The sequence below is a fragment of the Coenobita brevimanus genome, chromosome 23 (assembly GCF_032717465.1).
Source record: "Coenobita brevimanus isolate Jiangsu-jjx chromosome 23, ASM3271746v2, whole genome shotgun sequence".
In the NCBI taxonomy this organism is placed as follows: domain Eukaryota; kingdom Metazoa; phylum Arthropoda; class Malacostraca; order Decapoda; family Coenobitidae; genus Coenobita; species Coenobita brevimanus.
In genome coordinates this window covers 36068445-36095198 of record NC_136976.1, presented here as the reverse complement: position 1 = coordinate 36095198, position 26754 = coordinate 36068445, and the positions used below count along the sequence as shown (strand labels likewise).

Below are 26754 nucleotides of genomic sequence, written 5' to 3'. Positions count from 1 at the left end.
CTCACTCTCTACATTCAACAAATCCTCAAAGTGCTCCTTCCATCTCCTCAGTTTCTCTCTCTTCTCCACCAACAATCTATTATTCCTATCTTTCACTCCCCTACTATTTCCCCTTTCACACTGCCTTACTTTCTTTACCTCCTTCCAAAACAATTTCTTACTTTCCCTCCATTTCACACTCAGATTCCTCCCAAACTCTCCATCCGCTTTCTTTTTACTCTCCTTCACCAGTCTCTTAACCTCCCTTCTCCTGCTCACATATACCTCTCTCTTCTCTCTCTCATCTTCTCCCCTACCTCTACTCGCTAACCATTCACTATATGCCTTCTTCTTTTGTTCCACAGCTCGTTTCACCTCATCATTCCACCATGCTGCCCCTTGCACACTCTTGCATCTCCTCCTCACTCTACAAACCGCCTCACACGCTGCACCTAACTCTTCCGTGAATATCTTACATACGTCTTCCACCCCTTCCATCTGCCCAAGCTCATACCCTCCCAATCTTTCTTCCACTATGCTCTTATACTCTGTCATTTTCTCACTATTTTGCAATTTCTCCACTCTTCTCACAGGAGTTGCGTCCTCCTGTCTTCCCCTTCGTCTCTTCAACCACTTTCTTCGCAGCTCTACCTTGGCCATCACTAAGTGATGGTCCGAGACTCCATTCCCCCACCCTCTCCACACTCTTGCATCCAACACTTGTCTTCTCATTCGCTCATCCACACACACGTAGTCTATCATTGCCTTTCGTTCAACAAGTTCACCATCCATCCTCCTCATTACTCTCCATGTATACCGGTGGATCATCTTATGCCAAAAGTAGGTGTTGGCTATTGCCAACCCCTTACAAGCACAGATGTCCACCAAAGCACTTCCATTCCCATCTACTTCAGCTGGCACACCCCACTGACCAACCTCTCCATCCACTCGTGCATTCCCAACTTTGCCATTCATGTCTCCAATCAACAGCACTCTCTCGCTCCTCTCAAACTTGTCCATACACGCTTCTACACTCACCCAAAACTCATCTTTCACTCTTGCCACTCGATCCTCTGTCGGGGCATACACACATACAATCACCCATGCTTGTATACCTACTTTCATCCTCACCCATACAGTCCTTGCACCCACTGTTCCATACTCTCTTATATTCTCCTTCCACTTATTGCTTATCATCAGACATACCCCCTCTCTTGCCCTCTCATTTTCATTGACTCCTGCACATATACCTAAACCATATTCCCATTCTCTCACCCTTTCACCTTTCCATTTAGTTTCAGTCAAACCACATATATCCACTTTTGCATCCTCAAGCACCTGAGCAATCTCTCTCTCTTTCACTTCATCATTCAGTCTCTCACATTCCACGTTCCCACCCTAAGAATGTCCTTTGTCCGTTCCTTAGTAGTCAACGTATGATCCGTCCGGGTCCGAGGTGCTTTATTCGCTTTTTTAGTTAGTTCTTTTTACGGGGTGGGGCACTAACCCACCACCAACCCTTTTAGTCGCCTCGTACGACAAGCAGGGATACTGGGGGAGTATTCTTGAAACCCCCCCTACCCCCAGGGGGGTAACCTAAAGTTACCTGCCGAAAAACATTCGATTGGGGTACCTACCACTCAGTGCACTGCAGACAGACTTCTTAACCTGCACACCTCCAGTTGGTCTAGTGGCAAACATTTGCGCTTAGCAAATGTCTCATAACTCCTCCTCCTCCTCCTCTTCCTGAACCTGCTGAAGCTGGGCGATGAGCGGTGATATACGGTGCAGTGATGGTGGCCTACCCACCTCAGGAGACTCCGAAAACAGCCGCAAACTTACATTCAATGGAGACTGAGCAGCTGTCGACATGCTTGGTTGCGGGTGCGATGGTGAAGGCGGGAAACGAGGTGTTGGTGGTGGTGGTGAAAATGAGCTGGCACTCGTGGGGATTACAGGTTTGAAGAAGGAGTCAATCCTGGTCTGACGATAGGACCGATGAGTCTGCCGGAGGAAGACAGCAGCATCCAGGACTCCCTGTAGCTCCATTGCCAGGCGGAGTGGCACCAACTCCCTGTCACAGTGTGGATGCCCGACATACTCCAGCACCCCCTCCAGGTAACCACGGAGGACACTGAGACAAGGGATTGAAGGAGTTGCTGAGGGCTGCAAATCAGGGTCCTCATCCTTATCGGTCTTGTTGTCCTCTTCCATGGCCACAGAGGCAGCAGCGGTGATCTCCTCATCAGACATGTCTGATAACCAGGATCACCGCCATTGTCGTCCAGCCAATCCCTCACATCATCAACATTCACCTGCTCTCCTGGTGTTCGAAGGCGACTGTGGAAATCATCCACATCAAACCCCTCAAAGTCGTGCTCGGCTTCGATTCCCTGCAGGAGACAAGACCAACCTCTTTCTAGAGTTTTCACAGAGACTTCCTTCCACGTGTTTGCCCAATTGAACGCTGCAGACTTCAAGTTTTAACGTCGAAGATTCTGCAAGGTCTGCTCCTCACGTGTGCCCTTGACCCCATCTTCGTCCTCCAGCACCACCGTCACCTCGTTCAGGAACTTCCGGCGGTACAGTCTCTTTGCAGCCACGATAACATCCTGGTCCACTGGTTGAATCAGAGCAGTCGTATTAGGTGGCAGAAACATGCACCTAATCTGCCTGTCATAAGTAGCCAAATCCTTCTCAGACAGATGCACGGGTGCGTTGTCCAGGAGCAGAAGTGCCTTCACCTGGGGTGCGATTGATACCAAGGACCTCCGTTTGATAACGGAGAACCTCCTTGATGAAATGTCTGGAACCAATCTCTGAAGATCGTAGTGGTAAACCGGGCCTTCACAGAATGGTACCACACAACTGGCAGGCTATCCATCAACCCACAGAGACATGGTTGTTTTGCACACCCAACAACAACGGGTTTGAGGCAGTATCCCGTTAGCATTGGCACAGCACAAAACAGAGACACCTTGTTTAGACAACTCCAGCCAGGCACAGACTTCTCCCTTACCTCAGCGAGGGTGTTGGTGGGCAAGGAGTGGTAGAACAGACCAGCTTCATCAGCATTATAGACTTAACCAAGTGCAAGGCCCCTGTCTTTGATCAGGCGCTGCACTTTTTGGCGAAACGGGTCTGCTTCCTCCACTGCCGCGTCCAGGGCCTCGCTGTGTGCCTTACGGCCAGTAAGTCCAGGGCGAAGCTTGAAGCGGAAGAGCCATCCCCCAGATGCCTTGAAGTCTTGCATGTTGTGCAGGCATGCAAACTTCTTGGCAGCAGCTTTCACCTCAGTCCCACGCACTAGCACACCGGCACCACATTGCTAGCGAAACCACATCAGTATTGACTGGTCAATAATGGCCTGCCGGGCCAGGGCCATCACCTTCCTGTTGTCCCGACATGTGCATTCGGTGAAATCCTGTCCATACTGCGTAAGCTTGTCACGTGGCTTGATATCAAACAGTGTTGAACAGACTAGATCATATTTGCGAAGAATGCGTCCTGTGGTCCAGCCCGCATCAACCTTGCCCAATATCTCACGTTCCTTCTCCAGGGTCAGAACCTTCCTCTTCCACTTCTTAGGTGGTGGTGGGGCCATCTCCACACACATGAGAATACAGCATTGGAGGGCCACAACCTGAAGATGGTAGGGGACCACTACAAAAGCAACCACATTCACAGCCATCATGGCAAGCAAGTCACTGTGGCAAAATAAAGGCGGGAACTGAGGTGCGGGCTTGTGTTGGCTGGCAGGCAGTACAGTGCTGCCATATCGCACCCAACGGTTGCATTCAAGCACAGAGGAAGCAAAATGTGGCAAACTGACATCTGCATATGAGGTTCACATCCGTTTGCCCAGGCAAGGGTTAGTACATGACGGCAACAGCGGGTGACCAGTACATCACCCCCTCAGGCAATGGATGACTAATGCTGCCTGCCAGGTGGCTCTGACCATTCAGTAGGGAAGTGGACAGGCACGCATGGTGGGGGGTTTTGCACTAATCCCTGAGGTCAGGGGACTCCCACCCATCAGTGTAAAGGCGGACAGAACAATTACTCGTGGCTTGTGGTCTGTGTTACACACATGGTGGCCACCTGTACCTCTCAGTGAGGAGCAATGCTCGCCTCGTCCTTTCAAAAATAACCGTAGGATTTTCTCGAAAATATGCTTAATGTGTTTCCCAGGCAAAATTATGTAAGTTATCTTAACCTAACCCAACCCATCCCATTTGGGCTGCTTGGCTAAAGTGGCTGACTGTGGTATTGAAATGAATACCCATACCGAATGGAAGTGTACTGTACAGTACCTACACACATACTGTACTGTGTACAGTACTATCATATGCACTTGTAGAGATTACTGTGCTGATTTTGTAATCGTATCATGGGAAGGAATCTCTCTCTCTCTCTCTCTCTCTCTCTCTCTCTCTCTGTTTGTGTGTGTGTGTGTGTGTGTGTGTCTCTCCCGGTGGCCGCGCGACATTTGGCGTTCGGTAGAGAGGCGAACGACTGCTGTCTTGGAACATGTACTCGTGGCTTGCGGTCTGTGTTACAATCTCAGTGGCAGTTAGGAAAGAGTTAGCCTGGTGGCCACCCGATACTGGACATTTGGTGGGGATGTATACGGACACTTCGACACCACTTGCGGGTTATAGTCATATTACGTGGTTGCTGGAGGCTCGTTGGAGTGATTGGACGAGCGCCCAACTTTGACCATTCAGTCCAGAGGCAGACGGACATTTTAGCTCTGTTTGTGGGTTATGGACTACTACTTGCTCACAGCTCGAGCCCAGCAGCCCCGATATCAATTGTGTGGACATGTTGGCTAGCCAAGGTTCTTGGGCACTTTTATGTCCGGATAATAGCAAGTAAATTCGGAATATGGTTTAATAGAGCCAAGGTCCAGCTTCTGAATACTGAACACATCCGGATACTGAGCGTCTGGATAATTGAGGAACTAGTGTGTCATGCTTCGCAACTTGTTTACTTGGTTTCTGCATCTCTCTCCACTGGGCATCACAGAGTGATGAGGAATGCAGTAATCCCTTGATTATCCAACATTATAGAGCTAAAGGCATATCCAGATAGTAGACTTCTCCCCAGGCCCTCATTTGTACATAACCTAACTTTGAAAGCTATTGTAAAAGGCTACCACAATACATCATTCAACACTTGATCCTGTTGTTTAACACTATCTGGTCAAGCAGACTTATAAACCACAGCCAAGCAATTACCATTGTTAAGCCGACCCATCAATCACAGACAGCCAGTCACCACTGCAGGCCACACCCTGCAGTGACATGAAAAAAATGTCTACACATAATGGCTAAATAGAATAAAATCATGATAGTGTACAGTAAACTAGAATGAAATCAACATAAACAATTCCAGTTCTTCATTGAGCGTCGTACTGAATAGACTGCTACTTTCCTGACTCTAACTGCTTTACTGTGGCTGGCGAAGCTGTTGTACTGGTCAGTAAATCCCATGTGGTCTAGTTGTGTAGCCTGAAGAGCTTAGTCTGAGTCAGAGTCAAGGAGGATCTCTGGCAGTTGGCCTAGGGGAGCGGCTGTGGGACGTGGTGATGAACTGCTTACTTCAGGTGACTCTGAAGATAGCTGTAAATTCATGTCCAGGGGAGACAAAATGTCTGATGACATGCTAGGTTGAGGCTTCGTTGTTGAAGGCATGGTGTGACGCTGTGATGGGGGCAGAGCAGAGGTGGACTGGGTGGGGGAGAGAGGCCTGAAAAAGGAGTTAATCTTGGACTGACAATAGGAGCAATGACTCAGACGTCGGATGATGCTCCTGCACAGAGCGCAGATCCTTCACAAGACGAAGAGGCACCATCTCTCTCTCTCTCACATTCCGGGTGCTTTGCTCGAGGTGTGCCCGGAATGTGCTCAGGCTGGGGATGGCTGGAGTACTGCACTTCTCTGGGTCGTCCGCATCGTCCTCATCATCCTCGTCACTCTCTTCTGGCCAGGCAGCAGCAACAGAAGTGGCGATCTCGATGTCGGACAACACCTGGTAACTGGAATCATCCTCATTGTCATCTAATCACTCCTGCATGTCACTGACATCCACAGCCTTGCCTGCATATGAAGACAAGTGTGGAAGTCTTCCACATCAAAGCCCAGAAAGTTGTGTCTGCTCTTGTATCCCTGAAGGAAATGAGACCAGCCACTCGAGGGCTTTCACGGAGACTTACTTTCATGCACTCGCCAAGTTGTTCACAGTTGACTTGAGGTTGTAGCGTCACAGATTTTCCAGTGTCCTCTGCCCTCACATGTCCAGCCCCATACTCTGCTTGCCCTTGTCCTCGAGAACAACCATCACCTCGTCGAGGAACCTTCATCGGTACAATCTCTTTGTGGCCACGGTAACACCCTGGTCCAATGGTTGAACCAGAGCAGTGGTATTATGGTGATACTACTCTAAACTGGTGGCTGGGGTGGGGCATAAACCTGTGTACAGTGTTGCTATGTTTCCCAAACCCACGATGTGAAATGGCCGTTATATATGTAAAAGGCATCACAAATAAGATAAACACATGAATACAATGTTAATGTGTGTATTATAATTTATGAAAGAACAGTAAACTTATTATACATAAAATATTTATACGTCAGTACAGAAACATGGCATACATATTTTACAGTGTTGCTAAAAAAATGGTCAATTTTATTGCCATTTACGTATTTCTGGGGTGGGTAATAATGCCACAATTATGATTATAAGATAATGTGCAGGAATATAAGTACAAATGTGCCAATTTCATAGTAAAAAATATTACATTAAACCCTCGTGAGCGGTAACACTCACACAGACCCAGTCTGACCCGGCCTGAGCTTCCTCGTGTCACTTTCCTCTGTGTCCTTGAGGTGCAATGTGTAAAACAATAATAAATATTTTTAAATATAGTTAGGTATAATAAAAACAGAAAATAAAGAAAGCACAAGTTTATAAGTCACTTATAAAAGAAACAAAATTCCTTAGGGTGACGCACATCTCCCCCAAGGAGAGAGAGAGAGAAAGAGAGAGAGGGAAGGCAGGCCAGGGACAGTGTTGAGTGCATTGTCATGCTGAGGGAAAGATGGAGGAAGGGAGGGAAGGAAGGAGGGAGAAAATGATTGAATGAAAACAAATATGGCATCACAACAGCAAGGTCATCTGGCACCATATGTAAAACAGTAATATCTATCTATCTATCCATTGCCAGACGCCTCAATCCCATTTGGGGTGGCCACAAACAAATTGCCTCCACGTCGCCCTGTCCCCCACCATTTCACTGCCCCGCTCCCAACTCACACCCCCCTCTCTCATATACCTCTCCACCCATCCCTCCATCTCATCCTCGGCCTCCCCCTTCCTCTTCCCCCCTCCACCTCACTCACATACACTCTCTTCGTCAGTCTTTCACCCTCCATCCTCACCACATGGCCAAACCACCTCAGTGTATTCCTCCTAACGCTTCCTATCACATCCACATCCACACCACAAAGCTCCTTTATATCCTCATTTGTCAGCCTGTTTCTCCATTTGACTCCACAGGCCCCTCTTAAATAACTCATTTCCACTGCTCTCACTCTTGACATGTGTCCTTCCAGCAACGTCCAAGCTTCACTTCCATACATTAGAGTTGGTATCACAATACTGTCATGTAGTAACTTTTTCACTTCCATGCTCACTTCCCTACTTCTTATCACTGCTTTCAAGGAACCAGCAACCTTTCTTCCACGCTGTACCCTTTCAAGCACTTCACCCTCCAAACCTCCATCCTTATTCATCACACTACCTAAGTAGTTAAACCTACTCACATTTTCCAATTCCTCACCATCCAACCTCGCTGTACATTCACTGACTTCACCTCCCTCAAAGACCATCACTTTACTCTTCCCTACATTCACCTTTAGATTCCGTTTCTTACACACACTCCCAAACTCATCCACTAAGCCTTGCAGCTCCCCTTCGTCTTCACTCAACAACACAGTATCATCTGCAAACAACAGTACAGGGAGTTTCCAAACACTACCCTCTCTCACCAGGGCCACTCCAACATCCACTACCCTATCTTGTACCTCTTCTATTACCCCATCCATGTACAGATTGAACAACCATGGAGCCATGACACATCCCTGTTTCAACCCAACTTTCAAAGAGAAAAATTCACTCAGTTCACCATCCACACGCATTGCAGCCTTAGCACCATCATACATACTCTTCACAGCATTCAACAAGTTCCCATCTACTCCATATATTCTTAATACTTTCCACAATCCTTGTCTATCCACCCTGTCATATGCTTTCTCCAAATCCATGAAAGCCGCATACAACTTCTTTCCCTTCTCTAGAAACTTTTCCACTAAAGATCTAAGAATGAATATCTGATCTACACAACCTCTTCCCTTCCTAAAGCCTCCCTGTTCTTCTCCAACTAATTCCTCTGTTCCTTCTCTAACTCTGTCAATAAGTATCCTACCATACACTTTTCCTGTTATACTAAGAAGACAGATGCCCCTATGATTACCACATACTTCTTTTTCCCCTTTTCCTTTGTACAAGGGAATAATTATACCTGACTTCCAATCCTCCGGGACTCTACCTTCCTCCCAGGCCAATCTGCACATTTTCCACATCCATTTTACTATTATCTCTCCCTCATGCTTCAGCATTTCACCACACACTCCATTAATTCCTGGGGCTTTCCCCAATTTAACTTTCTTCATTGCTTCCACAACTTCTATCCAACTGATTTCTTCCTGTCTTCTCACCTCCCTCCTTCTCCCAGCTATTTCCCAGCCACTTATTCTCGCATTACTTCCATCCTCTATGTTCAACAATTCCTTAAAGTGTTCTCTCCATCTACTCACTTTTTCTTCCTTCTCCACTAGTAATCTACCATTTTTATCTTTCAATCCCCTGTTAACTTTCCTTCCACCCTGTCTTACTCTTTTCACTTCTTTCCAGACCATTTTCTTACAGTCCCTTACAGTTGTGTAGATCAGATGTTCATTCTTAGATTTTTAGTGGAAAAGTTTTTAGAGAATGGGAAAGAAGTTGTATGCTGCTTTCATGGATTTGGAGAAAGCATATGACAGGGTGGATAGACAAGGATTGTGGAAAGTGTTAAGAATATATGGAGTAGATGGGAAGTTGTAGAATGCTGTGAAGAGTATGTATGATGGTGCTAAGGCTGCAGTGTGTGTGGATGGTGAATTAAGTGAATTTTTCTCTTTGAAGGTTGGGTTGAAACAGGGATGTGTCATGTCTCCATGGTTGTTTAATCTGTACATGGATGGGGTAATAAAAGAGGTACAAGGTAGGGTAGTGGATGTTGGAGTGGCCCTGGTGAGAGAGGATAGTGTTTGGAAACTCCTTGTATTGTTGTTTGCAGATGATACTGTGTTGTTGAGTGAAGACGAAGGGGAGCTGCAAGGCTTGGTGGATGAGTTTGGGAGAGTGTGTAAAAAACGGAATCTAAAGGTGAATGTAGGGAAGAGTAAAGTGATGGTCTTTGAGAGAGATGAAGTCAGTGAATGTACAGCGAGGTTGGATGGTGAGGAATTGGAAAATGTAAGTATGTTTAAGTACTTGGGTAGTGTGATGAGTAAGGATGGAGGTTTGGAGGGTGAAGTGTTTGAAAGGGTACAGGAGGGAAGAAAGGTTGCTGGTTCCTTGAAAGCAGTGATAAGAAGTAGGGAAGGGACAAGCATGGAAGTGAATAAGTTACTACATGACAGTATTGTGATACCAACTCTAACATATGGAAGTGAAGCTTGGACGTTGCTGGAAGGACACAAGTCAAGAGTGAGGGCAGTGGAAATGAGTTATTTAGAGGAGCCTGTGGAGTCACATGGAGAGACAGGCTGATGAATGAGGATATAAAGGAGCTTTGTGGTGTGGATGTGGATGTGATAGGAAGCGTTAGGAGGAACACACTGAGGTGGTTTGGCCATGTGCAGAGGATGGAGGGTGAAAGACTGACAAAGAGAGTGTATGTGAGTGAGGTGGAGGGGGGAAGAGGGAGGGGGAGGCCGAGGATGAGATGGAGGGATGGGGTGGAGAGGTATATGAGAGAGGGGGGTGTGAGTTGGGAGCAGGGCAATGAAATGGCAGGGGACAGGATGACGTGGAGACGATTTGTTTGTGGCTTCCCCAAACGGGATTGAGGGATCTGGCTGGCCCTTCTCTTTACACTCAAGTTCCTTCCAAATTCCTCATTCACTCTCTTCTTACTCTCTCTTACTAATCTTTTCACCTCTCTCTTTCTTTCTACTTATAACTCTCTCTTCCACCTCTCAACTTCCACACCCCTATTTCTCACCCATTCATTGTATGCATTCTTCTTTTGTGCCACAGCCTGTCTCACCTCTTCATTCCACCACGCTGTTCCTTGCACACCCCTCCGTCTTCTTTTCATCCCACACACCACATCACATGCTGCACGTATTCTTTGAATATCCTGCACACACCTTCCACGTCCCCCATCTGCTCCAATTCATATTTGCCCAATTGTTCCTCCACCTCTCTCTTATACTCTGCCTTTTTCTCATCCTCTTGTAACCTTTCCACTCGCCTTACAGATACTCGTTCTTCCCGTCCTTCCCGTCTTCTATTTCTCCATCTTAATTGGATCTTGATTCTGGCCACCACCAAGTTGTGGTCAGAAAGTCCACTCCCCCAACCTCTACAAGCTCTCGCATCCATTACACATTTTCACATCCTTTCATCCACACACACATAGTGAATCATTGCCTTCCTTTCATTCAGTTCACCACCCACCCTTCTCATCACTCGCCATGTATACCTGTGGATCATTTTATGCCTGAAGAGGGTATTGGCTATCACCAACCCCCTCCCAGCACAAATGTCCACTGACGCACTGCCATTCTCATCTATCTCAGCAGGCATACCCCACTCACCAACTATTCCATCCACCTTCATATTCCCTACTTTACCATTCATATCACCGATCAAAAACACTCTCTCATTCCTTCCGAACTTTTCCATGCACACTTCCACATTTGTCCAGAACTCTTCTCTCACTCTGCTTGCATGATCTTTAGTTGATGCATACACACACACAATCATCCACATTTGTATTCCAACTTTCAATCATACCCACACAATCCTTGACCCAACTGATCCATACTCTCTTATGCTCTTCTTCCATCTTTTACTCACAACTATACATACTCCTTCTTTTGCCCTCTCATTCTCACCGACTCCTGCACATATACCCCATCCATACTTCTATTCTTTCACACTCTCACCTCGCCATTTAGTTTCAGTTATTCCACATACATCAACTTTCGCACCCTCAAGCACCTGGACAATCTCTCTCTCTTTCACCTCATCATTCGCTCCCCTTACATTCCAAGTTCCAATTACCATGTCCTTTGTCTGGTCCTTGGTCGTCATCTTTTGGTCAGTCCTTGTCCGAGGCTTATTGTTTGTCTTTTTAGTTATTTGTTTTCCAGGGAGGGGCACTAACCCTCCGCCAACCCTTTTAGTCGCCTTTTACGACAAGCAGGGACACTGGGGGAGTATTCTTGAAAACCCCCCTACCCCCAGGGGGTTAGGGTAAATATTTTAAAATATAATTATATATAATAAAAACAGAAAATAAAGAAGTGAAAGCACAAGTTTATAAGTCTCTCAAAAAAGAAACAAAATTCCCTAGGGTGATGCACATTTCCCCCCAGGAGAGAGAGAGAGGAAGGGGGGGCATCACGGGCATGGAAAATGTGGCAACACTGTACACAGGTTTGTGTCCCACCCTGGTCGTGAATTTAGAGTAGTACCACCGTAGGTATAAAAAAGTTGCACCCAATGCGACCATCATCTGCAACCAATTCTTTCCTGGAGGGATGCACTGGGACATTGTACAGGTGAAGAAGAGCCATTACCTGGTCACGAGGAATTCCAAGTTCCTTCGTTTGATAACATGACTTCCTTGATGAAATGCCTATGGAACTAATCTGTGAAGATCTTGCAGATAAATGAGGCCTTCACAGAATGGTACCACACAACAGGAAGGATATCTGTCAGCCCACAAAGGCAGTGGGTCTGTTTTGCATGCCCAGCAACAACGGGTTTCAGTTGGTGCGATCCGTTAGCATTGGCACAGTACAAAACAGATACTTGTTGCTTAGACAACTTGTGGCCAGGCACAGGCTTCTCCTTCTCATCTACCAGTGTGTTGGTGGGCACTGAGCAGTAGAAGCAGTGGTGTCACCAGGGGTCAGATTTTGGGGGGGCTGTAGACCTGGTGTAGGTAGAAGAGGGGGGGGGGGTGAGCGAAGCGAGCCTATGCAGCTGAGGGGTACGGGGGGGGGGGGGGCTGTAAGCCCTCCCGGAAAATTTTTCGGAAATTGAGCAGTTTTAGGGGCATTTTTGAGGCCTATAGATGAAGAAAAAGTAAAATAAGGTCTAACAGGCTATTAATAAGAAACTTATAGGACACCTGAATATTGATGGGCCTAATACCAGGTATCAGTAAGCCTTATGATATAATGTGTACAAGGTAATTGTATAAAGCTTTTTTGCAGATAACAGTTTTTCTTCAATTGCTAGTACAGTATTATGTGGTATCATAACGGTTTCTTAGTCTTACCATATTAAATTTGATAACTCAAAGAAGCTCTTTATTCAATGTATATAGATATAATTGCCAAGATTTATCTTCCATTACCGGTACTGTGATAGGAAAACAGAGCCGTTCACAAAAAAACAAAAATTATAAGATAGATCTCGTTCTGGTTCTTCAGAAGGTATATCAAGGTTATCACTTGTACTGGGCGGTGGCAAAAAAAAAATAATGAGAAAATATATTATATATATTAGAGAGAGAGAGAGAGAGAGTTTTAGCCTACTTTCCCACTCTGTATGTTTAGGACAATATATTTGCAACAATGAGAAATAGCCTAGGCCTAGCCAATTTAAAAATAAATCAATAAAAAAAATCCTGGCCTAAGCTTCATAAAATGACTGCTGAAATAGTTTGATAAAGGGCTACTTACACATGTCTGAATGGGTTCAGCTTTGGGGTTATCTGATCTGGCACCTCATTCCCAATAACAGCCACTTTTTCTTGGCACTCATCAGAGTCATCTTTGGAGGTGCGGGTGCGAAAGAATTTCCTTATGTCACCCTGTCCCTGAGGATTTTTAGATGACCTTTTCATCATTTGAGTGGCTGCTGGCTGATATCTGCAAATGTATTATAGTAGAATAGCCTATAAAAGGGAAATGACATTCATTTATGACAGTCGAGTGTCGACTGAACCAACTAAGTACTGTACTGCTGACTCTTTGTATAGAGTATAGGCTAGATCTCATATCTGTAAAAACAAAAATGAACAGGTAAAGTGAGGTGGCTAGCAATATACTGGAACGTAGTAACGTCTATACAGCCACTGAAACCAGTACATTCAAATAAAACCGAAAACAACACAGGATTAAGCCACATTTCACAGACACTTCTCAATGTAAACAAACATTCCGAGTTCCGATATTCTGAACATTCGAATTTGTGAAAAATTGCATAGATCAGATATTTTAGACTGCATAATTAAATTTTAAAGCTCCGTGATTAATATATACCATATTATATATTGTTTCATTTCATTCATTCATTCATTCATTGCCAGATGCCATGTATCCCAAACGGGGTGGCCAAGGGCTTAGAGTTAATTGTTTTACAGGGAGGGGCACTAATCCTCCACCAACCCCACTTGACACATAGGGGGAACGTTATGCCAACAGCATCTGGTGTTCCCAGGCGGTCACCCATCCAAGTACTAACCAGACCCAACGTTGCTTAACTTCGCTGATCGGATGGGAAGCGGTGTACTCAACGTGGTATGATAATAAGTCTGATAAATGTAATACAATCTTGCATTCTTTGTGCAATAAATATATTTCAAAGAAAACCAAGCTTGGAAAAAGTATATGGGAAACTAATATATTATAACTATTATGATTTGAGTCATAGGTTTACGTAAATTGTGAATAACTAATCACGTTATATAGCTATATATAATATAGTATTAAACTAATATGGATGCACGAATAAAAGTGGATTGGCGGTAGGGGGTTGGGGGAAAGCTAGGTGGGTCAGTGCTGAGCTGCAAGCATACTATGTAAGCTGGTGATTTTTTATTATTATTTTTGGGAGCTGCAATTTTTGGGGGGCTGAGTCCTTGATTTGGGGGGGCTAAGCCCCCCCTAGCCCCCCCCCCTGGTGACGCCACTGGGTAGAAGAGTCCAGTTTCGTCAACATTATAGACTTGACTGAGAGCGAGGCCCTCCTTCTCAATCAAGCCTAACAAATTCTGACAAAATTCCTCCACTCCCTTCTCACTAGCGTCCAAAGCCTCGCCATGGGTCTTGCAATTGGTAAGGCCATGTCAAAGCTTGGACCTGAACAACCAATTTTCAGATGCCTCAAAGTCTGGGACATTGTGAACATGGGCAAACATCTCGGCAGCGGCCTGCAACTTCGTGTCTTTCAGTGGCACGCCTGCAGCCCGTTGTTGCCAGTACCAGATCGATGTCTGATCGTAGTTCTTATTTGTCTGACATTAAGGTTATGTGTGTGTGTGTGTACTGATTTGCGGAAGTATTTACAAGATGCAGAGGGTGCTAGATTGTCTGGTGGAGGAAGGAGAAAAAGTGGGATTGGCAATAAATTGTGGAAAGACTGAAATTATTAATATGAACGTGGAGAACCAAATCGATTGTGTAATTGGGAATAATGTGATGAAGAATGTAGAAAACTTTAAATATCTGGGAACAGTTGTATCATCTAATGGATCATTAAACAATGAAATTGAGGAGAGGATTAGACACGCTTGGCGAGCTGTTGGAATGTTGAAATCTGTTTGGAATAATAATATGCTTTCGGTACATACTAAAGTGAAAATTTACAAGTCCATGGTTAGACCAATTTTAATTTACGGGCTTGAGTCATGGTACAGTACAATTGCACCAGATCAGAAAGTATTAGGATTTGAGAATAAAATACTGAGAAGGATTCTTGGGGTAAAGTGGCAAGACAGACTTACAAATGCAAGAGTAAGGGATATTACGAGAGTGGAATCAGTTAATGAATATGTGAGACTGTCTCGCTGGAAGTGGCTGGGGCACATATATAGAAAAGAAGGTAGTTTAATACAGGGTGTGCCAGAGTGGACTGCTAGAGGAAGAAGAGGTAGAGGTAGGCCGAGGGAAACCTGGTTGAGGACAATGAAAAAAGAAGCAGGAGAGGAGTGTTGGTGGGACCTGAAAGAGATGGCAAGAGACAAATATTGGTGGAGAGAGTTCATTGAGGCCCTATGCATCCCGTTGGGTGCCACAGGAAATGATTGATTGATTGTTTGATTGATTGATTGATTGATTGATTGATTGTGTGTGTGTGTGTGTGTGTGTGTGTGTGTGCGTGCGTGCATCACACTCACATGCATTGCATTACAGTGAAATCAAAGGCAAAGGGAAAAATGTAAGGTACAGAACTGTATTGGAGAGTGTAAACTACCTATGCCTGTGATTCTCAGTTTGGCTCAGTGCCTATGTGTGCTTTCAACTTTGGCAGTTATATGGCTGAATGCTTATTTCAGCTCAGTATTTAGTACAGTCATATGTCGTAGGTTTGTGATTTCAGAGTGTTTATTATACATTTGGAAATGTGGGTGTGGCAGTCCGCATTGGAACTTTATTCGTTTTACTCTGGATTAAGTCCAGATTAGGCAGGTATAGTCCAGAATGGCTAGCCAGTCCATATTAAGGAGGTTTCCATACAAAATGATTCTGGATGAGGCAGGCATTTACTGTACTTCAGGAATGTTGTATTGAACTTTATTATTGCAAATAGAAAGAGACTCATTGCATTTTACCTAACAATTTTCAGGACAGGGAGCAACCCAATCATTCGCCGGAATAAGATCTGGGGAGGTCAGAATGGTGGGGTGCTTGTGTACAATGGTGGTTTGGGCTTGCTGGAACAGAATGAGATCTTTGACAATGCTATGGCTGGGGTATGGATCAAGACAGACAGCAACCCAATCCTTCGCCGCAACAAGATATATGATGGCAGGGAGGCTGGCATATGTATTTTTAATGGTGGTAGAGGTAGGTATTTGCTTTCTTCATCTTTCCTGTATCATTGCAAATAAAAATATTAGAGTTCTCTATTAGGACCAGGTGTTTTTTGATGGAAAAGTTATTTTCTTTGGTTCTTATTGTAGCTAAAGTTTATTACTTCTGATAAGAAAACAATAAAATTGTCAGGATGGGAAGCAACCTAATTTACATTCTCTCTCTCTCTCTCTCTCTCTCTGTAATTGAAATTTTGCCACTGATACTAATTGCTTTTCTCTCCCCCTCTCTCCAGGATTGCTAGAAGAAAATGATATTTTTCGAAATGCACAAGCTGGAGTCTTAATATCTACACAGAGTCATCCAACACAGAGCCATCCTAGTCTAAGAAGGAACCAGATTTATGATGGGCTGGCAGCGGGCATTGAAATAACAAACAACGCTACTGCAACTTTAGAGTACAACCAAATATTTAATAATCGTTTTGGTGGTCTGTGCCTAGCATCTGGGGTCAATCCCATTCAGAGAGGTAAGTTTAACAAGTAACTGTCTGTGTGCTGTGCATTACTGTATAATGCAAATAATATGATAATAATTTAGTACAGGACCCAGGTATTGTTTTATACAGTACACCCTTGCCGTTTTCCTGAGTAGGAGTGTTTTCCTTCTTTAGGGAAACAAAACTAACCTCTTCTGGAGTTTCCTTTGTAAGTGCAATATTGAGTGCAGTTATGTAAATGGAATTTCCTGAATGTTGGTTGCACAAATGCAAAAAGCAGTGTGAATGTTTGCTAATTTTTGTAGTGTAGTTTATCCCTCTCACAAATGGAAGGTGATTCAAGCAGTACACTTCAGATGTTCTTGCCATCATTATCTCTGATACCATCCTCTCTCCTAGATGGTTGACCATAACAGAACTGTCTTGAGTCTTGAGGCTGCTTTGTTATACAGTAATCCCTCCATTATTCGGACATCCATTACCCGGACAATCAATTACCCAGACGCTCTGATCTGGCTGTTCGAAAGCATCGTTCGTACATTTTTCCAGACAAAATGCACGCATCCGGGTGGAAATTATGGCCGTGTGAACATTTTCACCCAGCCGAGCATAAATAGCCCTGCGGCGCTGCCGTGGCTGGCTGGGTAGTTCATCAAGTGTCTGCTAGAGACCCCCTTGGTCGTTCTTAGTTCCTGCACAGCGACAGTGTTGTGAACAGCTCCTCTCGAACAGTTGTTACAGCAGCACATGTGGTGGCTTTTGTGGTTGTTCAATATCTGCATCAGGCCTTGCTATTCCTTGCAAGCCTCTTCCTAGGGTGGGTGATGATGGCCCCTCCACCAGGGAAAAGGGAAAGGGTAGTGCTGACTCTGGAGAAGCAGGAGATCCTGGGTAAGACTGATGCGGTAGGGTCGAATTGTGAGTGTTGACGATTTTATTCTAGCTAACTGTACTGTACCATGATTTTATTCTGTTTTACCATGATTTTATTCCATTTTACCATTAAGTTTTGTGTGCCCACTGCATTTTTCTGGTCCCCCCCCCCCCCTTTTTTTTTTTCTCAGGGTATGGACCTGCAGTGGTGATTGTTTGTCTGTGGTTAATGGGTCTGCTTGACCATGTTAATTGCTTGGCTGTGGTAGTAGTAGTAGCTTTTCCCTAGGCAATCTGGCCGAACAGCCCCAAGTCCCTAAGGAAGGCCATGGCCGAGACCAGGCTTTCCCACAGAGCTCTCAAGGAGTGTATGTTGTACTGTTGGTGCAGGCGATTGTGTGCAGTGCAGTCTTCTATAATGTGCTTAATAGTGTGGGGTGCTGTGTTGCATCGTGGACGGGCATCAGTGCCAGAGTCATCCAGCCTCCTCTGAAAACTCGAGAGGACTGGATGATGCCCACCAGGTGGACCCTGTCCTTACGAGGGTGGTAGGATTCAGAAGGGTGGATATCAGGAGTCTGTGCATGCAGCTATGTGTTGTCTTTGAGTGACTGAATGGAGTGGCAAGCGATTTGAGCTTGGGTATGCTTCTGCAAGCTGGTTTGAGGTGAGCAAAGGGGGAGAGATGACAGTATTTGTGTATGCTATCATGTGCTGGGTGGTGTTTTGATGCTCCTTGGTGTGTTTGGAATTGCTACCATGCATTGTGGTGGATGGTGTGGGTTTGTGGACGCAGCTGCAGTAATTATTGTGCCTCTGTGTCTAGATGATCCTTGACTTTGAGGACTGTGGTTATTGGGTGTAGGTGGTCTGTAGGTGTAGAAGCTGTACAGCCTGTGATTATTTTAACGGCCTTGTTCTCTGTGCTCTGTAGGGTGTTGTAATGTGTTTCAGTGGTGTTAGAAGCCGAAGCAGGGCATGCATAATTCATCACTGAACACATGTATTGCTTGTCTACTGTGGTGGTGGTTTCTTTGTTGTGTCCGAATGTTGTATGGGCAAGTGACCGTAGGGTGTGAGTCATGGTGTTAATTTATTTTTAATGTTTGTGATGTGTTGTTTAAATGACATTGATGTAATGTATGTTACATCAAGGATATTGTGTGTGTGTGTGTGTGTGTGTGTGTGTGTGTGTGTTCTTACCTAATTGTATCTTTACAGGAATGAGTCAAGCTCGTACTGTCCCGTGTCTTAAACCATATTTATCATACATATCCTTAAAAATGTGAATTGTTTTGGCACACACTATTTCATTCGGTAGTGCATTCCACTGATCAATTGCTCTGTTTGGAAAACTGAATTTCCTCACGTCTTTATCACCTCTCATCTTGTGCAGTTTTTTGCAGTGTCCTCTTGCTGATGCTACCCTATATGTTAAGTAATCATTTATGTCTATTTTCGCCTTCCCTGATGTGCATTTATATAGCATTATCATGTCACCTCTTTTCCTTCTCTCCTGTAGTGGTGGTAGATTCAGTTTATTTAGTCTTTCTTCGTAGCTTAGATCCCTTAAGCTTGGTATCCATCTTGTAGCGGCCCTTTGAACTTTTTCAATCTTGTCTATGTGTTTTTTGAGATGAAGACTCCAGACTACTGATGCATACTCCAGGGTTGGTCTGATGAATGATGTTATTATCCTTCTTAGCATGCCTTCATTTATGTATGTGAATGCTATTCTCATATTTGCAAGCAGTGTATACATGTTCCGTACCTTCTCACTGATGTGGTCAGCCGGAGATAGTCTGTTACTGATAATCATACCTAGGTCCTTCTGTCTTTCTGATGTGTGTAGGGTTTTATTTCCTAACGTATAATCCCAGTCAGGTCTTTTTCCACTTTTACCAAACTTGATTACATGACACTTGTTAGAGAAAGAACAGAGAAATTAGTTGGAGAAGAACAGGGAGGCTTTAGGAAGGGAAGAGGTTGTGTAGATCAGATATTCATTCTTAGATCTTTAGTGGAAAAGTTTCTAGAGAAGGGAAAGAAGTTGTATTCGGCTTTCATGGAATTGGAGAAAGCATATTGCAGGGTGGATAGACAAGGATTGTGGAAAGTGTTAAGAATATATGGAGTAGATGGAAAGTTGTTGAATGCTGTGAAGAGTATGTACGATGGTGCGAAGGCTGCAGTGCGTGTGGATGGTGAACTAAGTGAATTTTTCTCTTTGAAAGTTGGTTTGAAACAGGGATGTGTCATGTCTCCATGGTTGTTCAATCTGTACATGGATGGGGTAATAAAAGAGGTACAAGGTAGGGTAGTGGATGTTGGAGTGGCCCTGGTGAGAGAGGAGAGTGTTTGGAAACTCCCTGTACTGTTGTTTGCAGATGATACTGTGTTGTTGAGTGAAGACGAAGGGGAGCTGCAAGGCTTGGTGGATGAGTTTGGGAGAGTGTGTAAGAAACGGAATCTAAAGGTGAATGTAGGGAAGAGTAAATTGATGGTCTTTGAGAGAGGTGAAGTTAGTGAATGTACAGCGAGGTTGGATGGTGAGGAATTGGAAAATGTGAGTACGTTTAAGTTCTTGGGTAGTGTGATGAGTAAGGATGGAGGTTTGGAGGGTGAAGTGCTTGAAAGGGTACAGGAGGGAAGAAAGGTTGCTGGTTCCTTGAAAGCAGTGATAAGAAAAAGGGAAGTGAGCATGGAAGTGAAAAAGGTACTACATGACAGTATTGTGCTACCAACTCTAATGTATGGAAGTGAAGCTTGGACATTGTTGGAAGGACACAAGTCAAGAGTGAGGGCAGTGGAAATGAGTTATTTAAGAGGAGCCTGTGGAGTCACGTGGAGAGACAGGCTGACGAATGAGGATATAAAGGAGCGTTGTGGTGTGGATGTGGATGTGATAGGAAGCATTATGAGGAACACACTGAGGTGGTTTGGCCATGTGGAGAGGATGGAGGGTGAAAGACTGACGAAGAGAGTGTATGTGAGTGAGGTGGAAGGGGGAAGAGGGAGGGGGAGGCCGAGGATGAGATGGAGGGATGGGGTGGAGAGGTATATGAGAGAGGGAGGTGTGAGTTGGGAGCAGGGCAGTGAAATGGCGGGGGACAGGGCGACTTGGAGGCGATTTGTTTGTGGCCACCCCAAACAGGATTGAGGCGTCTGGCAATAGATAGATAGATAGAATTCCATTTGCCATGTATTACACCATTCATGAAGTTTATTTAATTCTTCTTGTAGCTCTTTACAAGAGTCTGTGTTAGTAATTCTCCTTTGTATTTTTGCATCATCTGCAAACATATTTAGATAGCTTTCATTTCCAGTATTACTGTCTGTATCATATATATGCACTAAAAACATGATTGGTGCCAGCACTGAGCCCTGTGGTACTCCACTAGTCACTTCTTTCCTTGATGAGTAGTTTCCCCTTAGTACTGTTCTCATTTCTCTTTTTATGAGAAAATCTTGCATCCAACAAAACAATTTGCCTCGAATTCCTCCTTGATGGTACAGTTTTCATAAAAGTCTTTGGTGTGGTACTGTGTCAAATGCTTTCTTGAAATCTAAATAGATACTGTCCACCCATCCTTCTCATTCCTGTATTGTGTCTGTTACTCTGTCGTAGTAGCTCAACAGATTAGTAACACATGATTTTCCTTTTCTGAAACCAACCTGTCTTTCTGTTATCATATTGTGTTCTTCTAGATGATTTACCCAAACTTTTCTTACAAGCTTTTCTAATACCTTGCTTACAACACTGGTCAGTGATACTGGTCAGTAGTTGAGTGGAATTTGTCTATTCCTGTTCTTGAATAAGGGGACAATATTTGCTTTCTTCCAAATATCAGGTAGTTTACCTTTACTCGAGGATTTCTTGAAAATTAAAAATAATGGTTTACTTAACTCCTTTGCACATTCTCGTAGCACCCAACATGAAATTTCATCAGGACCATTTGCTTTTCCTATGTCTAATTTACTTAACTCCTCCTGTATTACTTTTTCTGATAATTGTATATCTGGTAGTATGTTTGGACATGCATGTTCCACATAGTCCTTCTCAAAATTTTTTTCTTCTGTAAAAACTGATTGGAAATTCTTATTTAGTGCTTCACAAATATCTTTCTCTTGTGTATAGGTGATTCCTGCGTCCGTAATGGATTGTATTATATCTTTTACTTTGGTTTTGCTTCTGATGTAGCTGTAAAATAGCTTCAGTTGATCACTACTTTTATTTATTATATCCTCCTCAAACTGTTTTTGGGCTTCCCTTCTTATTCTTGTATAATCGTTTCTTACCTCTTTCTAATTATTATATGCCCTTTCACTATTGTGTCTTCTGGATCTATTCCACAACAAATCTCTTCTTTCTTTTGATTTTTCACATTCTCTATTGAACCATTTCTGTATTGTCTTATCTGCTTCTTTGTGCTGTGGGATGTACTTCTGGACTCCTATTTCATAAAATTCACAGAATTTTTTATATACAGCATTTAAATCTTGTCCTCTAAGCTCATTTTCCCAGTCAACTTCTAAGAAACTTCTTTAGGTCATGATAATTTCTCTTTTTATAGTTTAGGCTCTTTTTGTAAATTTCATTGCTGTTAACTATGTCATATGCTATCCTGAAGTTGCAATTTAGTACTGCATGGTCGCTTTTGCCGAGTGGATGGTGATATATTAAACTGTCAGTATCACTTTCTTGCCTAGTAAATATGAGATCTAGCATTGAAGGTACATCGAGTCCTCTTTTTCTGGTGGTTTCCCTCACATGTTGCATTAGGAAAAACTCTAGCACGAGATCCAGGAGCTTTTGGTCCCAACAGCTTTCTTGGCTAATTATATCTAGAGGATTCCAATTTATATTCGTATTAAAATCTCCAGTTATTATAATTCTTTCCGATTTCACTTCCATTTTATGTAGTAATGCTCTTAAACTCTGAATTGTACTCTCTGCCAGGTCCTCATATTCGTCTCTTTCCCATGTGTTTGATCTGGGTGGCATGTACAAATTAGCTACAATTACTTTCCCTTCAGATGTGTTGATCTCGACTGCAATCAGTTCTACTTGTGAGGGTATATCTAGTTTATTTCATTGACTTTTAGATTTTTCATAGTTAATATTATATTTCCTCCCCCCTTTTTTAAGTTTCTATGTCTTCTCCATATATTATATTCCTCTAAGTTTAGTATGTCATTTGATATCCTCGGTGTTAATTTTGTTTCAGTTAGGCATATTATGTGTGTGTGTGTGTGTGTGTGTGTGTGTGTGTGTGTGTGTGGTAGAGGGGTGTTGTTTATGGTGAGGTGTGGAATGTGAATTATGTTCTGCTGTCCAGTTTGTGAGAAGGGTCACTGTAGATTTGGCTGGGGCTATTTTGAGTCTGTTTGTGGTGAATCATTTGTGTAGTGTGTTGAGGTAAGGTAGGAGGATGTGTGTGGCTGTGTTTGCATTTTGGTGTGTACATGTTGGTGTTATGTCGTCTGCATAGGAAGCTACGTGTGTTCGTGGTGTGTGGGGTGTGGGTATGTCGTGCATGTATAGGTTAAAGAGTGTAAGGGACAAAACAGATCCTTGAGGAACGCTGTTTGTGAAGTTTCTGATGTTCAGTGACTGACCAACAAATGTTACATGTGCACATCTGCCTGCTAAGTAGTTTGCCAGCCATCTTTTTGTGTTATTGTCCATGTTTGTGTTGAGTATTTTGTTTGTGAGGTTTTGGTATGAGCTGGATGAAGCAGTGGGAGAAATGCAATATGAATGGAAGAGTAGACACTGGTCCTGAGGATGACATAATGGCTTGTAATGGAGTGCCAGGAGAAAATGATAATGGGAAGTGACTGAAGGATATGTGTCAGGAAAGGTGGTTGTGCATTTGTAACTCGTATTTCAAACACAAAGATGCACATAAATATACATGATAGAGGGAACAGGGATCGTGTTGAAAGGACCCAGATTGTTTATGTGCTCATAGAGAGGTCGATGCTGGGAATGGTTGCTGATACAAGGACCGTGAGAGGATGATGTGGAGGTCTGTCAGATCATATGATTGTGGTATGCAAGGAGTGAAGTGGACCAGGAGAGAGAGAGAAGCAATCAGGGAGAAAGACTGAAAGCCGAGCAGCTGAGGATCAAAGAAGTGGCAGATGAATACAGGACCAAAGTAGAGGAGGAGATAGCATCAGTGAATTCTAATTACTTGGATCTGGACAGCCTGTGGAATGCATATAGTGATTGCTTAGTTAGCAATGCTGTAGCAGTGTGTGGTGTGGCAAGAGTAACAACAAATAAAGGTATGGCATGGGGGGATGAAGAGGTTGAGAGAGCAGTGGAGGAAAAGAGGAAGAAGTGGCTAGAATGATTACAGAACAGTGGTTCACTTGAAATAAGAACTGAATATATTAAGAGCAAGAAACATGTAAAGAGACTATGGTGCTACTACGCTAAACTTGTGGCTAGGGTGGGGCATCAACCTGTGTACAGTGTTGCCACATTTTCCATACCTGTAATCTCCCCCCCCCCCTCTCCCTCTCTCTCTCCTGGGGGGAGATGAGCATCACCCCGGGGAATTTTGTTTCTTTTTTGAGCGACTTATAAACTTGTGCTTTCATTTCTTTATTTTGTTTTTATTATATCTAATTATATTTCAAAATATTTAATACCTGTATTGTTTTACATATGGTGCCAGATGACCTTGCTGTTGTGACACCATGATTTGTTTTTATTTAATCATTCTCTCCCTCCTGCCCTCCCTCCCTTCCTCCATCTCTCCCTCAGCCTGACAGTGCACTCAACACTGCCCCTGGCCTGCCTTCTCTGTCTGTCTGTCTGTCTGTCTGTCTCTCTTATCTATGGTATTTTAGGGTACATTTTGGTTATTTTCTTTTACATTATATTGTACATTTTGTAAATTTGACTTTATATCCACACCACCCAAGCGGTAAGATTCTTAGCACATTTTTTTTTAAAGATGTGTCTGGGTTAGACTGGGTTTGTGTGAGTGTTACTGCTCACGAGGGTTTAATGTAATATTTTTTACTAAGAAATTGGCATATTTTTACTTATAATCCTGCACATTATCTTGTAATCATAATTGTGACATTATTACTCACCCCAGAAATACTGTAAAAGTCAATAAAAGTGACTACATTTTTTTAGCAACACTGTAAAATATGTATGCCATGTTTCTGTATTGCCGTATAAATATTTTATGCATAAAAGTTTACTGTTCTTTCATATATTTTAATCATCATCATCATCATGCAGACCTCCTTTCCCACCCAAGGGCAGGGTGAGGAGTAGCAATGTCCTGACAGCACAAACTCGCCCAATCCATATAGGCCACACTTCCATTCATTCATCATTCAAGCCCCCAGAATCCTGGCTCTACTGGATACACCAAAAACATTCGCCACATTCTGCAGCTTCACACAGCGTATCTAGTTGAGTCAGTCCGGACGCTGCCATGCTCACAAGGGGTGCCAAAATCCCTGATCACGCACTTCTCACAAAATTCATCCATCCAGCTCAATCTCTTGTCAGTTCCCTAAGCCTCACCGACTTCCAAACCTCTCTTCCTCACACTCTCATCCACCATATCTCTCCACCTTCTCTTTGGCCTACCTTGCCTCCTCCCACCTTCAGATTCGCTCAGGTATACATTTTTTACAACTGTATTGTTATCCATTCATTCCACGTGACCATACCATCTCAGGACACTCTCTTCGATTCTGGTGTCCACCGACTTCCTCACTCCACACCTTTCACGAATCACATTATTTTGTATCCTCTCCACCCTCTGTACTCCACATACATTCTTCAGCAGTCCCATCTCCACTGCTCTTACTCTTACTTTTCATTATCATGCTGCACCATAGTCTTACACCCATATGTTAGAGTTGGCACTAACACTCCCTCATGTAAGCCTCGTGCAGCTGCAGCACTCAAGCCTCTGTTTCTTATCAAGGCCTTCATTGCATCAGCCACTTTTCTTCCTTGTGTCACTCTACTTTCAACTTTTGCACATTTTCTTTCTCTTTTCTATCTCTGTACCTAGGTATTTGAACTCTCTCACCAATTCCAGTCTCTCTCCATTCACTGTGACATCACATTGGGAGTCACCTTCTCAATCAATAACCATCACTTTACTCTTCTCAACATTTACTCTCAAGGCACTACACTCACAGACATCAGCAAAACTCTTCACTAGCCTACCAAGTTCTTGTCCGGTACTTGCAAGCAGTACTGCATCATCAGCATACAACAAATTTGAGATATTCCATCCATCACATACATTTTTAAAAATTGTATTCATATGTGTTCATCTTATTTGTGATGCCTTTTACATATACAGTATGACAGTTGTTTCACATCGCTGCTTTGGGAAACATAGCAACACTGTACACAGGTTGCTGCCCCACCCTAGCTGCCAGTTTAGAGTAGTAGCACCATATTGAAGAGGAAAAAAGAGGTAAATGATGATCTAGGAAGAAAAATTAATGCAAATTACTCTGAAAATAGGAGGTTATTGTGGAAAGAGGTGCGGAGATGTAGAAATGACAGTGGAAATAAATGTGAAAATGAGAAGGATGGAAGTGTTAGATTATTAACCCATGGGGATGATGTAAGGACCAGATGGAAAGAATATTTTGAAAGCTTGATGAATGGGAATAGAGAGAACAGAGCTGCTGTAAACATGATTGGTTTTGGGGGTATGCAGAGAAGGATTGGAATGATAGGAAATGTGACATTCGGACAGGTGAAGAATGCTATGAAACGGCTGAAAAATGGGAAAGCAGCTGGAGTTCATGAGATGTATGCAGAGATGATTAAGTGTGGTGCAGAGAGTGGAATGAAGTGCTTGTTGGAGATATGTAAGAAGGCATGGATGAGTGAAACTGCACCAGCAGAGTAGATAAAGGCTGTGATTGTACTCCTGTACTCCTGTAGGGGGGTTTTTCAAGAATGCTCCCCCAGTATCCCTGCTTGTCGTAAAAGGCGACTAAAAGGGTTGGCGGAGGGTTAGTGCCCCTCCCCGGAAAACAACTAACTAAATAAACAAACAATAAGCCTCGGACAAGGACTGACCAAACGATGACGACCAAGGACCGGACAAAGGACATTGTTATCGGAACGTGGAATGTAAGGGGAGCGAATGATGAGGTGAAAGAGAGAGAGAGAGATTGTCCAGGTGCTTGAGGGTGCGAAAGTGGATGTATGTGGAATAACTGAAACAAAATGGAGAGGAGAAAAGGTGAGAGAATGGGAGTATGGATGGGGTATATGTGCAGGAGTAG

At 43.7% G+C, this 26754-nt stretch overlaps 1 protein-coding gene and 1 non-coding gene across 2 annotated transcripts in view; one reads left to right on the top strand and one right to left on the bottom strand.

The window, feature by feature from the left end:
• Positions 1-26754, top strand: part of FBXO11 (F-box protein 11) — a 325851-nt gene that overhangs the window by 240722 nt on the left and 58375 nt on the right. Inside the window, exons 11-12 of the mRNA XM_080267229.1 lie at positions 15898-16118; positions 16381-16614. Coding sequence (XP_080123355.1) covers positions 15898-16118; positions 16381-16614 — 455 coding nt within the window. The remainder of the gene's footprint in view (positions 1-15897; positions 16119-16380; positions 16615-26754) is intronic.
• Positions 13746-13864, bottom strand: LOC145393115 (5S ribosomal RNA). The gene has a single exon (XR_013896132.1). It is a non-coding gene; the product is annotated as a 5S ribosomal RNA (ribosomal RNA).